Source organism: Anopheles gambiae, chromosome 3 (assembly GCF_943734735.2).
Source record: "Anopheles gambiae chromosome 3, idAnoGambNW_F1_1, whole genome shotgun sequence".
Lineage (NCBI taxonomy): Eukaryota > Metazoa > Arthropoda > Insecta > Diptera > Culicidae > Anopheles > Anopheles gambiae.
Genome location: NC_064602.1, coordinates 23,785,761 through 23,804,944, shown reverse-complemented (window position 1 = coordinate 23,804,944; position 19,184 = coordinate 23,785,761). Strand labels below are relative to the sequence as shown.

The 19,184-nt window shown below is 43.8% G+C and overlaps 1 protein-coding gene across 1 annotated transcript in view; it reads right to left on the bottom strand.

Annotated features, from left to right (window-relative positions):
- The window catches only part of LOC1279986 (protein tiptop), a 175,856-nt gene that overhangs the window by 33,446 nt on the left and 123,226 nt on the right, over positions 1–19,184 (bottom strand). Inside the window, exon 4 of the mRNA XM_061656295.1 lies at positions 4,844–5,207. Within this exon, the coding sequence (XP_061512279.1) occupies positions 4,844–5,207 (364 nt within the window). The remainder of the gene's footprint in view (positions 1–4,843; positions 5,208–19,184) is intronic.

Below are 19,184 nucleotides of genomic sequence, written 5' to 3'. Positions count from 1 at the left end.
ATTATTATTATTATTATAATTATTATTATTATAATTATAATAATAATAATAATAATAATAATAATAATAATTATTATTATTATTATTATTATTATTATTATTATTATTATTATTATTATTATTATTATTATTATTACTGTCATGGTTATGATTTTCATTGTTACTTTTGATATTTTAATTTCTATTTCTATAATAAGTATTATTTATTTCTGCTTGTATACAATGTATGTTCCTAATACATAGAAACATATGTATATTACGTTCACCTTCACTCAATTTCTAACTTTCGCTGAAGAAAACAAGTTTCGACTCTATGCTTAAACCAAGGTACCGATAATTGTTAAATAACAGGTGGCTTAAGGCTCTCATATAGTGAAATATAGTTCTTCTCGAAAGTCAATTAAATGGAAAAATTGAATAGTAGTATAAACCTTCGTATAAACCAGATAACTGTGAAATAACTCAGCTGAGTTTTATTATTTAATTCATATCAAATTAAGAACATTGCAAATACAAATCCTCTTCAGGATATTACAACATTACAACATAAATTGGTTCCAGACGAATTTTAGAATACAAAAAAAAAAACGAAAATCATCACAAATTCCTTTCATCAAATTATTGCTTTTTGAGTTTCCTCGCTTCCGCGCATGGAGGTGAAAAATGATCACACTCCGTATTCATTAGTCAATCAATTGCACTGTTCCCAGTGCTGTCCCACCTTTAACCACGAAAGTTATCGACAAGGAAAGCGTACGGCAAAATTGATGATGTTAGAAAATATGCTCACGAAAGCTGAAAGGTAAGCTACGGAAGGTGTCCCAAAATTGTCACTCATCCACAATCCACTTATCACGGTCCGCTGGCACTCTGCCGGTATCCACTAAGAGAGGGGTGCCCCTTGGTGATGGGCTGACGGTCATGCCGGCAGCATATGGCATGACTTGACACATCGGATCATAGCTGAATCGACCATCCATCCATCCATCCATCCAGTCCGCGTTGCCAGTTTTTCGCACAACACGCACGAAAGGTATCGACAGACACCGCACTGAAAGGATTTCAATTTTGTTCGGAAAATATTTATCAATCGTAGTAATTGATCATCCCGGCGGGGGGCTGCGGGCACCTCCCACACACTATCCCGCACCAGCACTGTTTTGAATCAACAGTGCTGCAGGCCGTGTGTCCCCCGAGTAGTTGTAAAAATATGAAAGAAAGGCCTAGAATGCTCGTCATCCATCCCTGGCCATCCCTGGGAGAATCGGCTCACGGCGCAACACAATCTTAAGCACTGGAAGTGCAATAAGTCACGACGGTGGCTCTTCTTCGAGTGTGAGCAACAGTCAAATGGAGTTGGCGAAAGGCAAAAAATACAAAAAACGTACCGAAAAGGGACCGCTAAAGGTGAATAGTTTTGCTAAATCATGCGCCCACTTGACACGGTGCCATCCATCAAATGACTGTTTCCCGTGGCAGATCAATGCGTGGCAGGGGAAAAATGTATTTCAAGGAAAGGTGAATGGAGAAAGGAAAAAAAACACATTCTCTATTGATCTCAAAACCATACATTTGATCAAATGGAATGGTTTTGTGAGTTATTGTGTAAAGTGTTTTTTATGATCAAAAAAATCATGTTCACCTTAGAAATACAATATTTGAACATTTTCCAATAAAATTTCAATAATACTTCACATCAGCCGGATTTATATGGACAAAACGTTACAACTAAAGTGCTAATACACTTAAAGATATTCCCTGGTATGTATTTAGCCAAAAGTTTTGTTTCATTTGTCTACGCATACCGAATCCTTTTGACAGATTAAATGAAAATCCCTGTAAGCATAATGGCACCATCACATTGGTGCAGTTTGTGACCAGGTGCGAGTGCAAAACTCAATCCAAAACTTTTATGAAAATATGACTGAAACTGTCCACAACTACCCACCACCAGCCGCATGACTTCGTAATCTTCCAGCACACAATAAACATACTGTGCCTCGGTATCCTCGTCAACGGGATAAGTGTTTCTGTAAAAGCCCCACCAATAAGAATACTTTCCTGCTCCCCCTTCTCCCCTTTCCTCCATCGAAAGTTGGCCATTTAATGTGTGACAGACAATTGCGACAAATAATCCATAAAAGATTCCATCACGGTTCATCTCCGTGGCCATGGACGTTACCTTTCCCGGTCGCCCCCCCCCCCCGTACAAAGGTAGTAAATGGGACTTTCGGCAAAAGTGTCAGCGTGAAAAATGTGTTCACCCAGCGGGGAAAGATCATTTGAAAAGGATTACTATAACGCATCCATCGAAGGTCAGCCGAGGGGAGAAGGGTCAGTGAGAAGCAGGACAGACCAGTCTGTGGGGCTGTGCGTGGAGCGTGGTCGAGTGGTTGTACATTATTTGCCGAAAATTACAATTCATTTCGCCCCGCTGGTCGAGGAGGTTTTTCGGGTTTAGTGTCTCCGTGTTTCCCATGCAGCACGGGTGCGCCCATTCCATCCTTCCACCATCATCATCATTGCAAAAACCGCAATGACTTTGTCATTCACATTATTTCCCCTTTTGCAACCCCACACACACACTTACGTGCCTACGATGCATAGAAGAGCGTTGTAAATTATTTTCATTTCAACGTTTTCGTCCAGCACCGGGAGGACCAGAGCTGGGAATAGGAAGGGTCATGTGTGTGTGTAATTTCTGCGGTATTTCAATGTCCATTCTAATGCTTACAGCAGCTGACAGTGATTGATAGAACGTGTACGTGAGCGTATGTGTCCGTGTGTATGTGTGCATGCGGTTGTCATATGTCAGATAATTAGAAAACTTGAGGCACGAGCTGACAGATTCGGACTGCCATGAGCAGCACATCGGGCCAGGTTTTGGGCAGCGCGTTTTTGGTGCGGGAAAGGTTTTGGAAAGGTGTCATGGAGTTGCAAGACGTGCATAGCAACTGAATGCTGGTTGCCTAGGGTTACATGGTATATGGGACGGTTTGGGTTTCGAAACAGACAGTGTATAGTGGTGGCTAGTCTAATTCGAGTACCTAATTTTCATAATGCATTACATCAACTATGAGAGCAATTTACGCCTTCCTGGACAGTTTCTTAAATCACTTACACCTCCATCACACATCAACGAGGCTATTCTTTGATTACGCTCGTACAAAAATGTAACTATTATGAATAAGCGCATAGATTATTTAAAGCGCTCGTGAAGTACCCGTACAGCTCATTGGCTTAAATTAATCACTCATTATAAGAATAAAAAAAAGAATTTATTGGTAGGCAAATACTGGCGATGATGTTATAGCACGAGGACTGTTCAACTTCAACTTCCTATAAATGTTATGTTTTATTATACTTTTAGGCATGATTTTCATTGGATTATTGCAGATATTAACCTTATTTTTCATGGGCCTAATTTCATGGGTTTAAGCCTAGAATGAACCGTGTTCCCATGTGTAGGACTGACTATCTTATTATGATAATCAATGAGTCTCTAAAAGCCAAGCCAAATACTGGTACAGGCAGGCCTTGACGTACGACAAAACATGTTAGCAAACCAGAAAGATTAAAGTAGGGCCAAATCACTTGAAACTCTCTTTGCTAGTAATGTTATGACAGATCATGAAAGATCACTAATTCATTCGAACTGTCCGGATAGGACTAGACCCTTTCTACAAATCTAGTCGTCTTCTCAACTCACATGGACACCTACTCATGGTAAGGTATCTTTGCTCCCACACTTCCAGCAGGGGAAGTCTATAGACTTTTAAGATCATCTGTACGATCAATTGTCAATACAATTCACATCGATCAGTTTTCACTACAGTTCAGTCTATGTGGGCTAAATGATGACCTTCCTTGCGGCCTTCACTCGTTAGATCACATTCCACCTTTTTTACATTTATGTTTTTTTTGAAAACATTGTTTAAAGATATTGGTCTGGGATTTTTGCAAAAGTATAGCTAAAAAGCATTCTCATCATTGTGTGAGGGCAGTATTTCGATACGTGACTCTACGAACGGTCCAGAAAATCAGAAAGTGCTGAAATATTCGACTTAAGACTGACCTCTACTGTAAGTGTTACATTTTCATAGTGTTATAGTAACTGCTTTCGTCCAGTTTACAGTGCTTATTTTAGGGCAACAAAGAGTCAACACTCCCCCACTCATGACCCACACGAGTGACCGTAAAAAAACATTCAAGAAACTTTATTTATTGCGCATAAATCTATTTGTTCAATACAAATGCCGCTCCATTCATTTCGTGTGCCGATCACCCAATCGAACAGCGCTGAGCTTGATTGATGGAAGGGAAAGCTGGCTAGGAAAATACACACTCCAATAAATGCAATGTACCCTGCTTGTGCATTGTGCTGCTCGCTTTCCCGCTGACCGAAAAGGGTAACTCGTCGTAAGTCAAATCAAATAAATGAGAAAAGGAACTTCCGCCCTCACAAAACCCCTCTTTTGCTCGAATGCGCCGGCAAGCGTTACGCAAACATAAATCTCAGTAGAAAAAAAACCCGTGGGGAGGGAGTGTAGAAAATGTGAAATGAATGCAATTTCTCACACAAATGTACGGGATTGTGAGATGAACTTCGTCCACCCCAGGCCCCAAGTAAGAAGCATTTTGTGTGCTGGGCTTCAGCCGCTTCAGTGTAACAACCCTACGGGGGCATCTCAAAAACATCGAGGAAACTCATTGCAAAATCGAACCGTCCGCACACGTTCTTGCTCTCTCTCTCTCACTGATTGAGCTCGTGGAAAACCCTGAAATGCATTAGAAAAAGGGGTGGCAAGTGCAGGGATACACCTACCACCACCCATGCACTTACCGTGTGTGCTCGTTGCGGTCGGCCAGGTCAGCAATGCTCCGGATGGCAGGAATGCTATGCTCCACATCATCATCATGCGAATCAATCAACTGCGACTGAATTGCTGACGGCCGGGGTATCCTCTCGTTGACCTCCGGCGTTTGATCGCTCCCCCGTGCCGTGTGTGCGCCTTGAGAAGCAATCGAAGAAGCGCTGGCTAAAGACGATCGAGATCGGGTGGCTTCGCGGGGCAGATCCGTTGCTGGCGCCGGCTGGTGGATTACCGGCGAGGGAGGCGATGTTGATGATGATGGACTCACACACGATCCGGGGGATAACACATCTTTGCTGTCCGGTCTTTCAACACCGTCCTCATCGAGTTGATCTGCAAAGAAAACGGGGAGGGTTCGGAAAATTTTGAGCGCTGTGCTGCAATTGCAATCCAGTTCTACGGTTCGTTTGGGGAAGAGAAAGCGACCGATGCGGAAGTTAGAAACTAGTTACAGCACATGGAAGACGAATCGCTTCTGGCCTCGGGTACGGATCGTAGGAAAACAAAGATCGAACCACCGAAAACTTGTCGAGTAGTGGACGAATGAAAATTCATTCGTCTGCCTGCCTGCTAGCCGCCTCGAATCGCTCCTTGATCCTGGATGGGGGAAAGCAGAGAACAGGGAAACGAAAACGAATGTTGTTGAACTTATCATTCCTCAAGCTTAAAACTCTAACCCGGACCTTCGGCAAACGATGGCCTTCCAAGGACGGGGGGTGGAAGTCCAAGGGGCGGCTTCAGTCTCATAGGAAATAGTTTTCCGGCTAGTTGGAATTTTGTCGAAAATTTGTCTTCATATATAAACTCACACTCACGTCGACGTCGATGGCTCGGACTCCCTTAGTACTCTTTCCCTTCGCATTGGCGGGTGTGTGTGTGTGTGGAGTGATTTTTCCGATGGGTAATCCGTCTGCCAGCACAGGTCCATTTCCCGCAAAAGCGTCCATGAAAAGTCGCTCGGGGAACGGGAGAGGTACACACTCACGCCAAAGCGAAGCCTGGCGAGATTTCGTTTGTAATTTATCAATATTATAAAATTTCTACACCTTCTCTCCGTTTCGCTACACGTGCAAAAAACACCCGGCGATGGACGGACGATGCTTTCGGACGAGCCCGATGGACGGGTGGCTTCGACAGGGCGGACGGGGTTTTGGGCGGTGTACTTTAGGGAGATGGGTTAAAATTGGCCACTGTTTGAAGAGCACTGCACAGCCACCGGTAGAGACTTTGGTCAGATTTTCGATGGAAAGAAGTGGGGGAATTATACAGGCGGATGAGCGGAAGGTTGTGGTAGAACCAACCTCTCCCGGGGTGTGTTGGAAGAATGGAATATATAGATCAATTGAGCGGTGGAAGTGAACGATTGAGCGATGTGTTGTGGGGAGGATTTCAATTCTCACCGGAGCTTTCGTCGTAGCGTGAGTGGTCAGTAGCGGCAGCAACGGCAAATGGACAGGCAAGGCGAACATGTGGAACTTGAAACATAAGGGACTGTTGAGGGTTTTTCGTGCTCACACCGTAACTTTTCATGCAGTGATTTTTCACCATTACTACGTGATTGCTGATGTACGGATGATCGATTTTTCAGTCCGTTACTATTAGTGCAGTAAGGACTGATTCCCTGATATAAGATTATTGCTTTTTATAGTATAAAAAATCGCTAAATTTCGAAGCACAGAAATTAACCTTTATTAAACGCAATCCTTAATTTGCGATAAAGCTGAGTAAGTTGATCCTCAAAGAGCGTTAAGGCGGCGATCAATAACTTACCCCCTCCCGCGCGGTAAGCTTCATAAGCGTGGCGTAATAAAACGGTAAATGTCACGGCGGGCATCGATTGAATTGACTATTTTTTTGCACTTTGGCATCGCACGGAATCGGGGTACCCCGTGATGCTGCATGCACACTGCCGCTGCTGCCGGGGATTAACGCCGATGACAACGATGTTAATAACAACAATCGTTGTTGTTGATTAAATGGCCTGTCAAAGCATTCAAAGTTCGTTTTACGCATGCAGCAAAAAGAAGCATATAAAGCTCCTCGAGCAATTAATGCGCTCATCCTCGGGAACGGCATCGGTTGAGTTGCTTTTTTTCCGCTCTCTTCATTGCGTTGCTGTGAATGCTGTGGGGGGGGGGTCGAGAAGGAACAGGGAGAGACGTATCAATCGATAAAGGACAACGCTAACGTAACACAAACAGGAGGGGGAAGGCAAGGGGAACCATAAGAAAAAGAAATTGCATGAAGGTAAAAACAATAAAATGTCACCATGTCGAAGGATAATTGCATCGTTTCCGATTCTCATCCCCCCCCCGCCCTCCCTGCTTCCCACCAGCCCGCCCCAGCTCCTCCATCCCATTTCATTTTATCCGAAGATGATGGAAAGAACTGGGTGGACAGGCGTAATTAAACATAAACTCGAATTTATGCACCAGCACAGCGATGGCCATTCATTGGACGGATCCCGTTGGGTGAGTGTTTGTGCGAGTGTATGTGTGTGTGTGTGTGTGTGAGTCCACACTGTTTGTCAGACATACATCCTATGACATGGACAAGAACTGCATCGATGGTACAAAACCCGTACTGTGTACACCGTCGTACTTTGTGTCCCTTTGTCTTTCCAATCGTGTGAATGATTCGTCATTTGATTGCTGTCTCATTGTTGTATGAAGCGGAAAAAGATGATGATGAACCCAACCGGGTGGGGGAGGAGGAGGGGAAGGAAGGATGGACGGACCGTCAGGGGTCGACTGTAAGGCGCGGGCGACTTCAATCCAATCCTGTCCGTACCGTTAGTCACATAAGCTGACCATCGTTGTCTTCCTGTTGGACAGATACGGATGATGTCCTATCGAAACTGTCACATGAACACAGCCCGCACACACACACACCCACCCAACCTTTTGCTCCAATTCCACCCTCCCCAGATGCGGGGGTAAAGTTTTCCTTTGCCCTTCGCTCGGGTGCCCTGTGCATTACCCCGTCGCCACCACAGCGCTATACAGCGCTTCTCCGATAAATTTGCACCACACTCTACTGTTGCGCCACACAACTTCTTGTCCCACGATTTGCTTCCACGCTTTGACGCTTGAGAGAAAGAGTGAGCGAGAGAGAAAGGGATCCACACTCACAGTCACACACACACACATAAACCTACGACGGAAAAGCTCCAGCTTCCGAAGGTGGCGCACCGGGAAGCGCACCGGGAGTCGAACTCTTTCGGAATGGAATAGACGTTTATCGATATCGACAGCTAAGTACGGAATGATAGACAGGACGAGTCTGGAAAAATCACCTCCGACTCCACCATTTTTTCTCCCTCCCTGAAGGGGAGTTGATGGGGAGGGGGAGGGAGGTCTCTCCCTTTGGGAAATGGCGTGGCGGCGGTTGAATTTGGCTCAAATGGCACCGGGCAAGTGGGAAAGTGGGGATGCCAGGGCAGGTCAGACACCTAAAGGATGCTCCGCGGATGGGGAGGGAACGGTCTCGGTGGCACGGCGCTGTGTGACGCCCGGTGGCAGCAGGACGAATGAAAACGAGACAGATCTACATGAGCAGAGAATGAGATTGATCGATTTTAATTAGAAAACTGTACAGCAGCAGCAGCATCAGCACTCTTTCTTCTTCTGCTGCGACTGGTACGGGACAGAACCGAACAGAAGCAGCCAGAGGATTGTGTGCTGTCGCCCGGTGAAGGTTGGGTTTTCCAGTTCACGGGGCGATCGGGGCGTGGGATGGGACGGAGAGCTTGACGATGGTAGAGAAAAAGTTGTCGAGTTTGACGGCAGCGTTAATGGCGAGAGAGAGGCAGGCCGGTGAAGCCGAGTCTCAGGTGGTGGAAAGTGTCGCATATCAGGCAGGAAGCAGAACGAAATCGGAAAAAGGAAGCTCGTTTCGCCTTGTCGTCTTCGGCATCTTTGCGCTCCTGCTCGTTTTTGGATAATTTGCCCCGCGCGCGCCATCGGGAGTTCCGTCGTCGGGAGGAAAAGCTTGGCGGGCGCCACCGTTCATCAGCTCGGATCAAACGCGCCCAAATCTGTAAGCGATGTGAGGTGACGTGTATGTACGACTTTCTCTCTCTCTCTCTATCTTTCTGTGTGTTTATCGGGTAAACGTTCGGTGCGACGTAAAGGCGAACGGTGACGAAATGAAAATGAAACAAATGACTTCGACGTTTGGTTTAATAACACGGTGTCAATCAGATAGAAGCTTGGAATTGTTTGCTGATTTGTAGCTGATCGATTGGGCCGTCATCGCGGCGGACGGGTTTTTTCCCCTCCGTTTGTCGAGATTGTACTAACTAATGGGGGTTCCCGCTAAATGAGTGGGATGGTCCCTGCTGAACGACAGTGTGTATCATCTTGAAAAGGATTCAAAGGACAAAATGGATCTTAAGTTTTGGTATAAAAAACACTAAAAAATAAAAGAAAATACTTAAACAATTCTATCAACCATTTGTGTCAATCTTAAAGCTTAAAGGGTTTGGCAAGAACTCACTCCAATTATGTTCAACCCAGGACGTCGTCGAATGAAACCGAATCAACCGAACGGACCCTGCCTGTGACAGATACTTCTTATCTTTTACTAATTAGTGGTTTAATTGCAATACTTTTTCCCGCCCACTGTTCGGTCTGCCATTCCACCCGAGCTCCAGGAAGGAACCAATCGAACGAAACACTATCATTGATCCGTCCACTCTGCACACGCTTTCGCCTTCGCTCGCTGTACACACCAACAAAAACCAGTGCGCGCAAACCATCTAGTTGCCATTGCTCGCAAGTACATATATATAAAGTGATTGAAAGAAAAGCTTTCAAAATCTTATGAAGAAAGCTCGCCCGGCGGAAGCCATCCTTAGCGCGGCAGTGATACGCGGCAACGTTGGTGGAGACTTTTGTTTTCCACGGTACGTCTGTCGCGTCTGTGCATTGCTGTGTGCTTACTGTTGCTTATTGTCTCGATTCACACCGATTCGAATGCGGAACAGTTTGATGGGGGGAGTTTTGGGAGCGAAATTTTTGTCGACTAAATGGTATAGATTTTACGTTTGTTTTCCTACCGCTTATCTACATGGCAGCAGTGCGCCAGCGGGCTGCACTTGAGAAGTGTCTGGAGTGGGTTTCCGTTATGGGGCTTCAGGAGTAGTTTGCGTCGGCAAGTGGTGGGCTAATAGTGGTCTGAAGGTGCAACCGGGTTACGCCGGGTGAAGCGTAAATGGTGATTGTTATTTTGCAATAATGCAGCTACGAGTGGACTTTCCAATACCGGGGATTTGGGAAGAAAGCGATATCAATAATTCGATACGAGTGCGAGTTGTAATAGAGGAAACTATTTCGATTTTGGGGGGAATGTGCAAAAATTCGTTTCAAAGCTAAATGGTTTGTTTTAAGGATGCATCATGGAAAACTGCAGCATCTTATCTTATCGGAATTGCTAAAAAGAGCTTAGAAGATGGTCAAAATTTGAAGAAGATGTCTTAAAGTTTCATGAAATTCGAAGAAAGCATGTCTTTAAAAACACAAGTGTTCAAAGTTGGGATTTAGGTACTTAATACATGCTAATAGGTGAAATAAATTAAATCAGCAGTTGAATTCAAAATTCGATAAAATTTAAATTAAACTACGCAAAATGCTTAACTATCTATCTCCTTCATCTAGTTAAACCTTTAAATTGCACGTTTATGGAGAAAAAAAACAAACATCATTAAGCAATTTATTCATTTCACTCTCAAACGAACACAGCAAAGAATAACACAGGAACAAAAGAAAGGCAAAAGAAAAACATTTCCCTCAATCCAGGATATGACGGGACTAAGAGTTGTCAGCAGCAGAAACACATCCACCAAATCCGACCAGAGGCCGCGCAGCAAACCGATTGAAGTGACAACCCCCCCAAAAAAAAGGGGTTTGTAGTGTCTTTGTAAAAACTTTGGGCTCAGCACCACCGGGCAGGGAAAATTAACACTCCGGGAAACGATTCCCCAGAAACGAGCCATCGTCAACCGCTCCGAGAAAATGCGGAAGTCGAAACCTCAAAAACACTGCACTCTGCCAAGTGCGCGGAAGCGCCCCGAGGACGACGAAATAAAAGGGGATAGATTTCCTGACCGGGCTGCTTTCTTTCTTTTATCTGCCAGTCGCTGCTGCTCAGCCGTTTCCTGTTTCCGCCAGTCAGCAGGATTGGTGTATATTGCGTTAAATTTGCGCCCCACGGTTAGCTGAGCTTCAATCCTATCGCTGCTACTGCTTTACTCTAATGTAATGGTGTCAATACCTTTCGTATGCGCTTCCTTTTTTTCTTGCCTAACGATAGTGTTTGAACAAACCAAAAAAAAAACAGCGAAATCTTTCTGTTTTAGTTTTCCAAAAGCAAAGACCGGCTTATGACGTTACGTGATACCGTTGTGGATTTTCCACGTATTTCCATTTTTTTCCCCCACTAATGCGAACCACCGCGCTCTGGGACGTCTTATAATGTTAATTAAGCCAAAAGTCATCAGCTCATTCTTGTACGCCCGTTCTTCGCTGGTGACTTTGGTTGTTGTTGTTGTTGTATTCCAACGGTTTGATGATCGACTGGTCAAAAAGGGACGTTATTTGCTAGCATTTGCTTTCCGCACCACCACCACCCGTTGTTGGCCCCGTTGTATGCATTGAACGCAGAAACGAGGCCCCGGCCCCTGGCGAGGATTTGACGCAGGGTAAAAGGTGATTAAAGAGACTTAAATGATTGACACTGACATGATGGCATCACGTCACGAGAATGGAAAAATCATAATGACAAAAAAAAGGAAACGACAACAGAGAGAGAGAGAGAGAGAGAGAGAGAGAGAGAGAGAGAGAGAGGGAAAGAGAGAATAAAAAACATAGGAAAAAGTGAAATGAATTGAACTTTTCAACAGAACCAGCAAGCAAAATCGGAGGGGTTTTGCGTGAAAATGGGAACAAAAAAAGGAACTGACGTCCTGTGGAAAGGGAACCTAACTCTGATGTTGAATCGATCGATGAAAAGCAATGGCTTTGGAGACATTTGGAAGGGAAACCGAGAGAGAGAGAGAAGGAGAGAGTTGTTACGGGAGGGTTTGATGACAGGGAAAAATCACTAATTATAAAACGAGGATATTAAAATGAGGATACTCTGAGGAAATCAAGTCTCGTGCAAGAGCGGGCGACACACAACACAAAGTGAAATGTTGATAGCCCTCAGGTTTGGTTAATGTGTGTGAGTTTGAATGGGTGTGTGTGTGTGTGAAAGCAGCTACTAAATGACATGGGACTTGACGTTGTTGATTAAGTTTATTTGCTCAAATCAATTAACTTTAATGTTACTTTTTCTTTTTTTTTGGTGTGTTGTGCGGTTTTGGAGCGCTGAATTATGCAGATTGATATATTCTATTTGAGTTTTTATCCTTGTTTGACGAAAGCAAACAACCACGACCACCCACGGGAAAGTTGGTATGATGAAAGAAGCAATAAGTTTGTCTTTAAGGTATTTTAAAACTAGTTTTGTTAACATTAACAAGAGTAAATTTTTCCTTTCATTTGGGATGTTTTCCGCTGCTGCGGCGTAAACAACGCCGACTGAAGATTGAAGTGAACGTTCACGATAGGTCTTTGATTTTATCATCAAAGCTAGAGTACCAGGGTGCTGGCTGGTCGTGAGATGATGAAATAGAAATCCACCATTAGTATCGGTCGGATAAATCACAAAGTCTTAAGAAAAAGAGAGTGTAAGCGAAAGCAACTCATAAAAAAAGAAAACGAGCAAACACACACACAAAATATCATTGCGACAAAGTACGACAGGCGCGTAGTGTGCTGTTGTGAAAAGTGGAATTGAAAAGCTCGTCCAGTAAGAGCTGTCTAAGACAATGGACACGCGAAAGCAAAAGGATTGTGCAGCCAGCATCTCTACCATCACCCCTTTTTTTCCTGGTGGCGGACCAGCCACCGCCACTGCCGCCTAGGGACAGTCGCTTTTAATGGACAAACAGAAGAAAAGAAAATTAGCGTCACGCTGAAATTAGCCCCGAAGATGGTAAAGATAGACAAAATCTGCTTTCCCGATTGCACTCTTCCCCCTTCTCTGTGTGTGTGCGCGTTGTGAGAGGAACCAGGGAGAGGACACCGTAGTTAGGATGGATTTTAATTACATTTGTCCCGGCGAATTACAGCAAAGGATGGAGGACTTTTGATGCTAGTACCTTGGCTGCTTCCGCCGTGCGCTAAGCGAGCGTTATGCACTTGCGTTGTCCCGATGTTGGCCGTTGATGGAGGATTGTTTGCCCCTAAAGGGGTACACTATCTTGCCCGGGCCATCGGAGGTAGTACGCAGGTAGTATTTTTGACGAAATTTTTCGGAATATCGCTCAAGCACAAGGACGGTTCCGAGATTATCGGGCTTGAGGTAGAAATTAGCTAAATCAAGTCAGAATCTATTTAACCCGGTGATCCTGAGGTCAGCGTGAAAGTGTTGAGCTTTACCATTAGCATTATAGCATTGAATAATTCTATTACATTTAAGAGAAATATAGGAAAAGCTCATTTAAAAACATACAACCGATTGACGTGAAATTTAACGTGCAAACAGAAAATCGTCCATTTTTAACATATGAACTGTCAAACGAACAATGGCAGACTACAATGTTGTACACTGATCGTACTTGCTGCTGCTACTGCTACTCCTAATAAAATGACCTGAATGTTGCCGCTTGCCGCGGCGGATGCATCGCGATCGAGGGCAGGCTGCCCTTGCCAACGTTGAAGGCTGCCATCGTTGTTGCTGCAAGGCTCGCCGTTGAAGAGGGCGTGCTTTTGCCGCGCTGCTGCCAACCGCGTGGCTCCATCGGATGTAGAAAGAATGGATGCCCAATACTCGCGGAATTGGCTGATCTCTCCTCCTTCTCCTTAGGACACGGTGGCGGTGGCCACCGGACACCAGACGGACACACGGTCCACAACTTGGGTAAATGGCATTTTGGCAGAGGAATTTATATCATGGTTACCATAAATAGCTACCCACCAGCGGGCGCGCGACGTTCGCGCTCTCAATCTCTTCCCTTTCTGTCGATCCTTGGCGAGCCTGTCAGTATGCGCAAAACGGTTTGAGCGTTTCCCATGAACGACAACAAAATGCACGGCCCGAGTTGAAGGAGTATCTGCTCAGCAACACCATCGTCAGTGAATGCTATACAGAAAAAAGGTACAGATGCAGCAGGCAGGATGGATAATATAATGACCATCGGGGACTGCCTAGGCCCCAAGTCAGTCTGTGTCGCGCTCTGGGTGTATGTGAAACAAAGAAAGCAAGAGTTGCGTCACGCGAATCTGAATTAATTTTGTTTTCCACTGCTAGGAACATAAAAGAATATATTATCCCGCCCCGGTTTCGGTTGCGGCGGGCGAAAGGTGACCGGTGGCGTGTGTTTTGCGATGCTTTTCTATGCAATGCGTCGCCTCACGTGTGTCCTGTTGTTGTTGTTGTTGTTGTTGTGTTGGCTACTCTTATCGTGGCCCCAGAAATGGCGGCATTCCCTACGGTCCTCTCCCCTACTTCGGAGGTCAGCGCGCTTCACGTTTGCACGTAGAAATAAATCCAAACTGCAAAAGAAAAGCAATGATGGTGATGGAGCCAAAGAACGGAGAGTGAGTGAGAGAGAGAGAGCGAAAGAGTGCACATACAAATAAAAAAATCGCATGTACATACGAAATGTACTTGCTCAAACATACACTCAAACAAACATTCGGATCTATAAAATCTGCTGAACCGAAAGCGAGACAACAATAACAACAGGCTCTCCTTCTCATCCCACACCCGCACCACCAACGAAAGGAGAAAAAAAGAGTGCAAGAAAACAATGCACAATAGCAACATAAATCAGTGTAATTAGTTTCGTTTTCGGATGCAACTGATATATGCACCCCGCACGAAACCCCAATACGCGTTGGGGCAGCATTCGCTATCCCGCTTACACTCGCCCCCCCGTTCGGTGTGAAGTTGTTTCGTTTACGCAGGCAAGCAGCAGTACAGAGGTTTTGTGCATTCCTGGTTTGTTTTTTTTTCTTTCTTTCTCTTTTGCAGCTGAATGATGACAGTATGCAACGCTACCTGGTCTCCGTGCATCTGTAATGCGTGTAACGTTTTTATTCACAACGCCCCACAACGATGAAGCTCCACGGGTGCACGGTTATTGAAAGATGTCAATGCGTGGCCACTGGCTTTTTGGGCAAGCGATTGGGAGGGGCCGATGAGCGAAGAGGAGCAATATGGGTATGTTTCGTCTCAGAACAATTGAGTAAAAGAAGGAAAATTTGGTATCAATTGAATGATTCTGGTGAAGATTCTTATCACTACCATAAAGTAGGGGTAATCACACTTTTCAGTTGGTTTTCAGGCTCAGCTTAGGAAATAACGTTATTGAGGGCCGTCTGAACATTACTTTTATCTAATGGATGATTAGTAAATACTTCAACAAAATACAAGCTAAAAATGTCTATAACATGAATTTCGTCTTGTTGCAATGATGTAGGACCTTCTTGTAGGAATGATAAGTAGGAATGATAAGTTTTATTTCAAATAAATCATTTTCATCATTTTTTACTTATTTACTTTACTTGCTCGAATCTAATTCTAGCTTTGAGGCTAGAATAATCTAGACTGAAAATCGCAGGCTAGTTTTGTATGTGGTTTTGTATGGATTGTTTACGTGATTTCAGCCTCCAACTGTCAAATTCTATGCAAAAAGCTGACTAGAATTGTGAAGAGCCCCAGTATTTATTCAATTCCTTCTTGCTTTTATGAGCCATGATTCAGGACAACCATTAAAAAAAACTTTGAAAATGGCATCAAAATGTTGCCTTCATATCGGTAAAAGCTTGGTGCAGGTGTAGCTATTTTCCAATTCAGTAAGCCTAAGAATTGCAAACCAAAATGTTAGATTTAAAGATTCGATCTAATTAATTGAATTATGCCTAATTTTTTAGATATTTAAAGATTGATATGAATAGAAAGAATTTATTTATATAGATAAAATCCAATTCATATCCTTCTATGTGTTCGTATATGCAATATGAGCAACTGTTCCACATGATCAACAATAGTAATTTGCTATTGTAGCGGAATTTGGGGCAAGTGTGCCACCTTAAGCATTTCAAGTTATAACTCACTAAAACGTGTTTTTCAAAAGCCGATTTAAATCTCATAACCATTTTACATCTATTTCCTCACTTATAAATGAGTTTCGCTAGAAAAAAGTGCAAACAAAACATTTAAAACAAAGCGTTTAAAAAGGATCCAAAAAACATTATTTTTTGGGCTATGGGCAAGAGTGCCACTCGTATGGGGCAAGAAGGCCACTTGGTTAAAATATCCGTATTTCTTCGATAATTGGAAATTATTACGTTTGTACCACTAGTGTACGTATTACTACATGTCTTGAGTCACCAATGAACCGGATGTTTTGTATTTCCAGAGTAGAATCCGCTCGTAAAAGCGCACCAAACCGCTGAACGATACAACAATGTTTACATTTTTGACAGCTTGCGCCTATGAAAGATGGTGGCACACTTGCCCCAAATAGAGATTACTCTTTTGCCCCAAAAGTTGTAACTTTTTTGAAATTGAATTTTACAGTGACAAAAAGAAAGTTTTTATCAACTAACCCCACAAAAAATTTCACGTTTTCTCAGCTACGGATACGGTTGTGTAAATATTTTCTCGGTTGATTGTTCGCATGATTTTTGAGAGCGTATTTGGTTGGATTAAAAAATTATAATATTCTGCTCAATTTTGAAACTCAATATAAATCAGTTAAAAACAATGGGAAATATCGATTAGTGTATATGAAATTCGGCTCAGTATACCTAGTCATTGGAAAGCAATCAACTGTATACACAATTGATCATTAAATTAAAGTTTTTAAGGAAAAATGCTTGGTGGCACTCTTGCCCCGTATGGCACACTTGCCCCAAATTCCGCTACTGCTAAGCCTTTCTAGTTGTGTGTTTTTGCTGTTAACCAAATAACGGTTGACAAAGCTTCACGGGAAATTTCTATGTTAGCAAAAAACGAGTGACGTTCTACGTGTTTAAATTATATTCCCTTTTGCAAGTATTTACTATTAGCAATTCATTATTTAACCGTTTATTTTGTTTCTCCTTTGCATAATTATTTGTGAAACTCATTGTTATGCCATAAAGTCAGTCAGAGAAGGCAAAACTCTAGTGGTAGATGCTTATTTCATTGAAAATAGAAATACTTTTAGAATTTAATTGTTTTGTCTTAATTAGTAATATCGTTGTTCTATAAATTGATACGAAAGCCTTAGCTATAATTTAGATCTTTGTTCTGTTTACAATACTTAAGCTTTTATTAAGCAATACGATTTTAATCCGAATAAGCAATATTTACGTTCAAATATTGTTATACAAATTCTCAATCTTAATTTTTTACATTTCCCTACCAGATACATAGAGCAACAGCAAAATGTGAGCTTCAAGCCATTGTTTCAAATTTCCATAACTCTTCAATTGACTTTTGCTCGGGCACTTTCTTCGCAAAGCGTGATAGACAAGCAAACCTATACATCAGGCAGGCTGCTGGCAGGCCGGCTTTGCAATCGCCCCAACCACTCCAGCTCGCTCCACTCACGGCCAAAGAGTGATGAATAATACTGCTCCAGCGCAGCGAAGGTGCATGCATTTGCACATGGCAACACGAACCCGAAGGCCTCCACACCCTTTTCCCATTCGCCGTACAGGTGAAGAGAGGTGCGCGCGCGAGAGAGAGAGAAAGAGAGAGAGAGAGCGCTCGCAAAACTGACCGTGTGCCTTCTGCATCGGACTGCAGCTTGCACTGACAATGGCCTGCAGGCCATCGCTGTCCGTAACGCAAGCGTTGCTTCTTCCGTGAATCGGTATGTAGCGTGTGCTGTGTTTTTTTTTATTTTCGTTGTGGTCGATGCAGCTTTTCGTTTGCGCTCTAAACCGTCCCATATCACGCTGGAAATCATTTCAATCTTCCGAAAAGGAGTGACCAGCGCTGAAGTCTGAAATGCAGCACCGACCGGCCAACATGTTGTGTAGTTTTTCTTTGCATGCTTTTCTTTTTTTTGTTTTGTTTCTGCTGCTGCTGCTGCTGCCCTTACTTGACGCTGCTGCAGCCAGCGCTTTCAATTGGTGTTTCGAGCATAAAACGCTGATTTGATCCACTGTTACATACTCCGCCTACTGAAGCATACAAGTGGAACGATTTGCGAGCTTTGCTGTCCGCGGGCCGCACCGAAAACCGGTCGTAAAATGAAGGTAGTGGATCTTTCCATTTTACTGCCACCTCTTCTTGCCATGTCCCTTCTCCTGCTAGCATACCTTACCTCCCATAACCCCCCACATAAGGGAATTTCTTCCACTTTATTCCATTCGTGCCGGAGGGTCGTTTGGGAACGATTTGTTGCTTGCGGTTTGTGTTTTTTTGCCTGCTTGCTCTGCTTGATAGTGTTGCGGATGGATAAAGTGCCCCCGTGTTGATGAGGTTGGCGTCACGGGTGCGCGAGAGGAAATGCATCCCATAATTTGCATCAACTGTCAAATATTGATCTCGGGTAGGGATAAAATATGTGTAGATCAGCAGCAGCAGCGAGTTGGAGGAGAGAATGATAGAAAGAATATTTTATTTTAAATAGTTTTTTAGGTCCAACTATTTCACTGATATCTTCAATCGTGACAGTGAATTCTTTTAAAGTGTTTCACCGTACACATAAATAACAACACGCATGTCTTGCGAGAAGGGACGACAGCTTAAAACATTTTTGAAATGATATTGAGCAAGGTCGTCGAACCATCCGTCGAACCGTCGTCGATGGACGACACGATAACCTATTGAAAGATTCCTTCACACAGGTACATGCAGCTGTGTTGCTAGCTTCCAGGAAAAGGTTTCGACCGTACGCTACGTTTGTCACCTTTCCACCAAGTGTGGCCCACTCTGGCAGCAAACCTTCGCAGCATCGCAAACTGCATCGCATAAACCAAATGCAACCCTACGTTATTGGCACATAAAACCTAAGATTCTCAGCTTACTCTTGCAGGTACTGCGCAGAGCAGGCAGCCCCACTGGAGCATGTCCCGTGCGTCCCTTCATTGGTGTTTATGTAGCTATTTATGCACATGTAGAAAACCCCAACCATACACACACACGCAAACACACATACAAGAAGTGTCAGCAGAGTGTACAAATATGCCAATGTTTCTCCCGGCCCCGTGCCGATTGGGATCGGAGAAGAAGGGGTTGGTAAAATATGTGAGCTTCAACGCT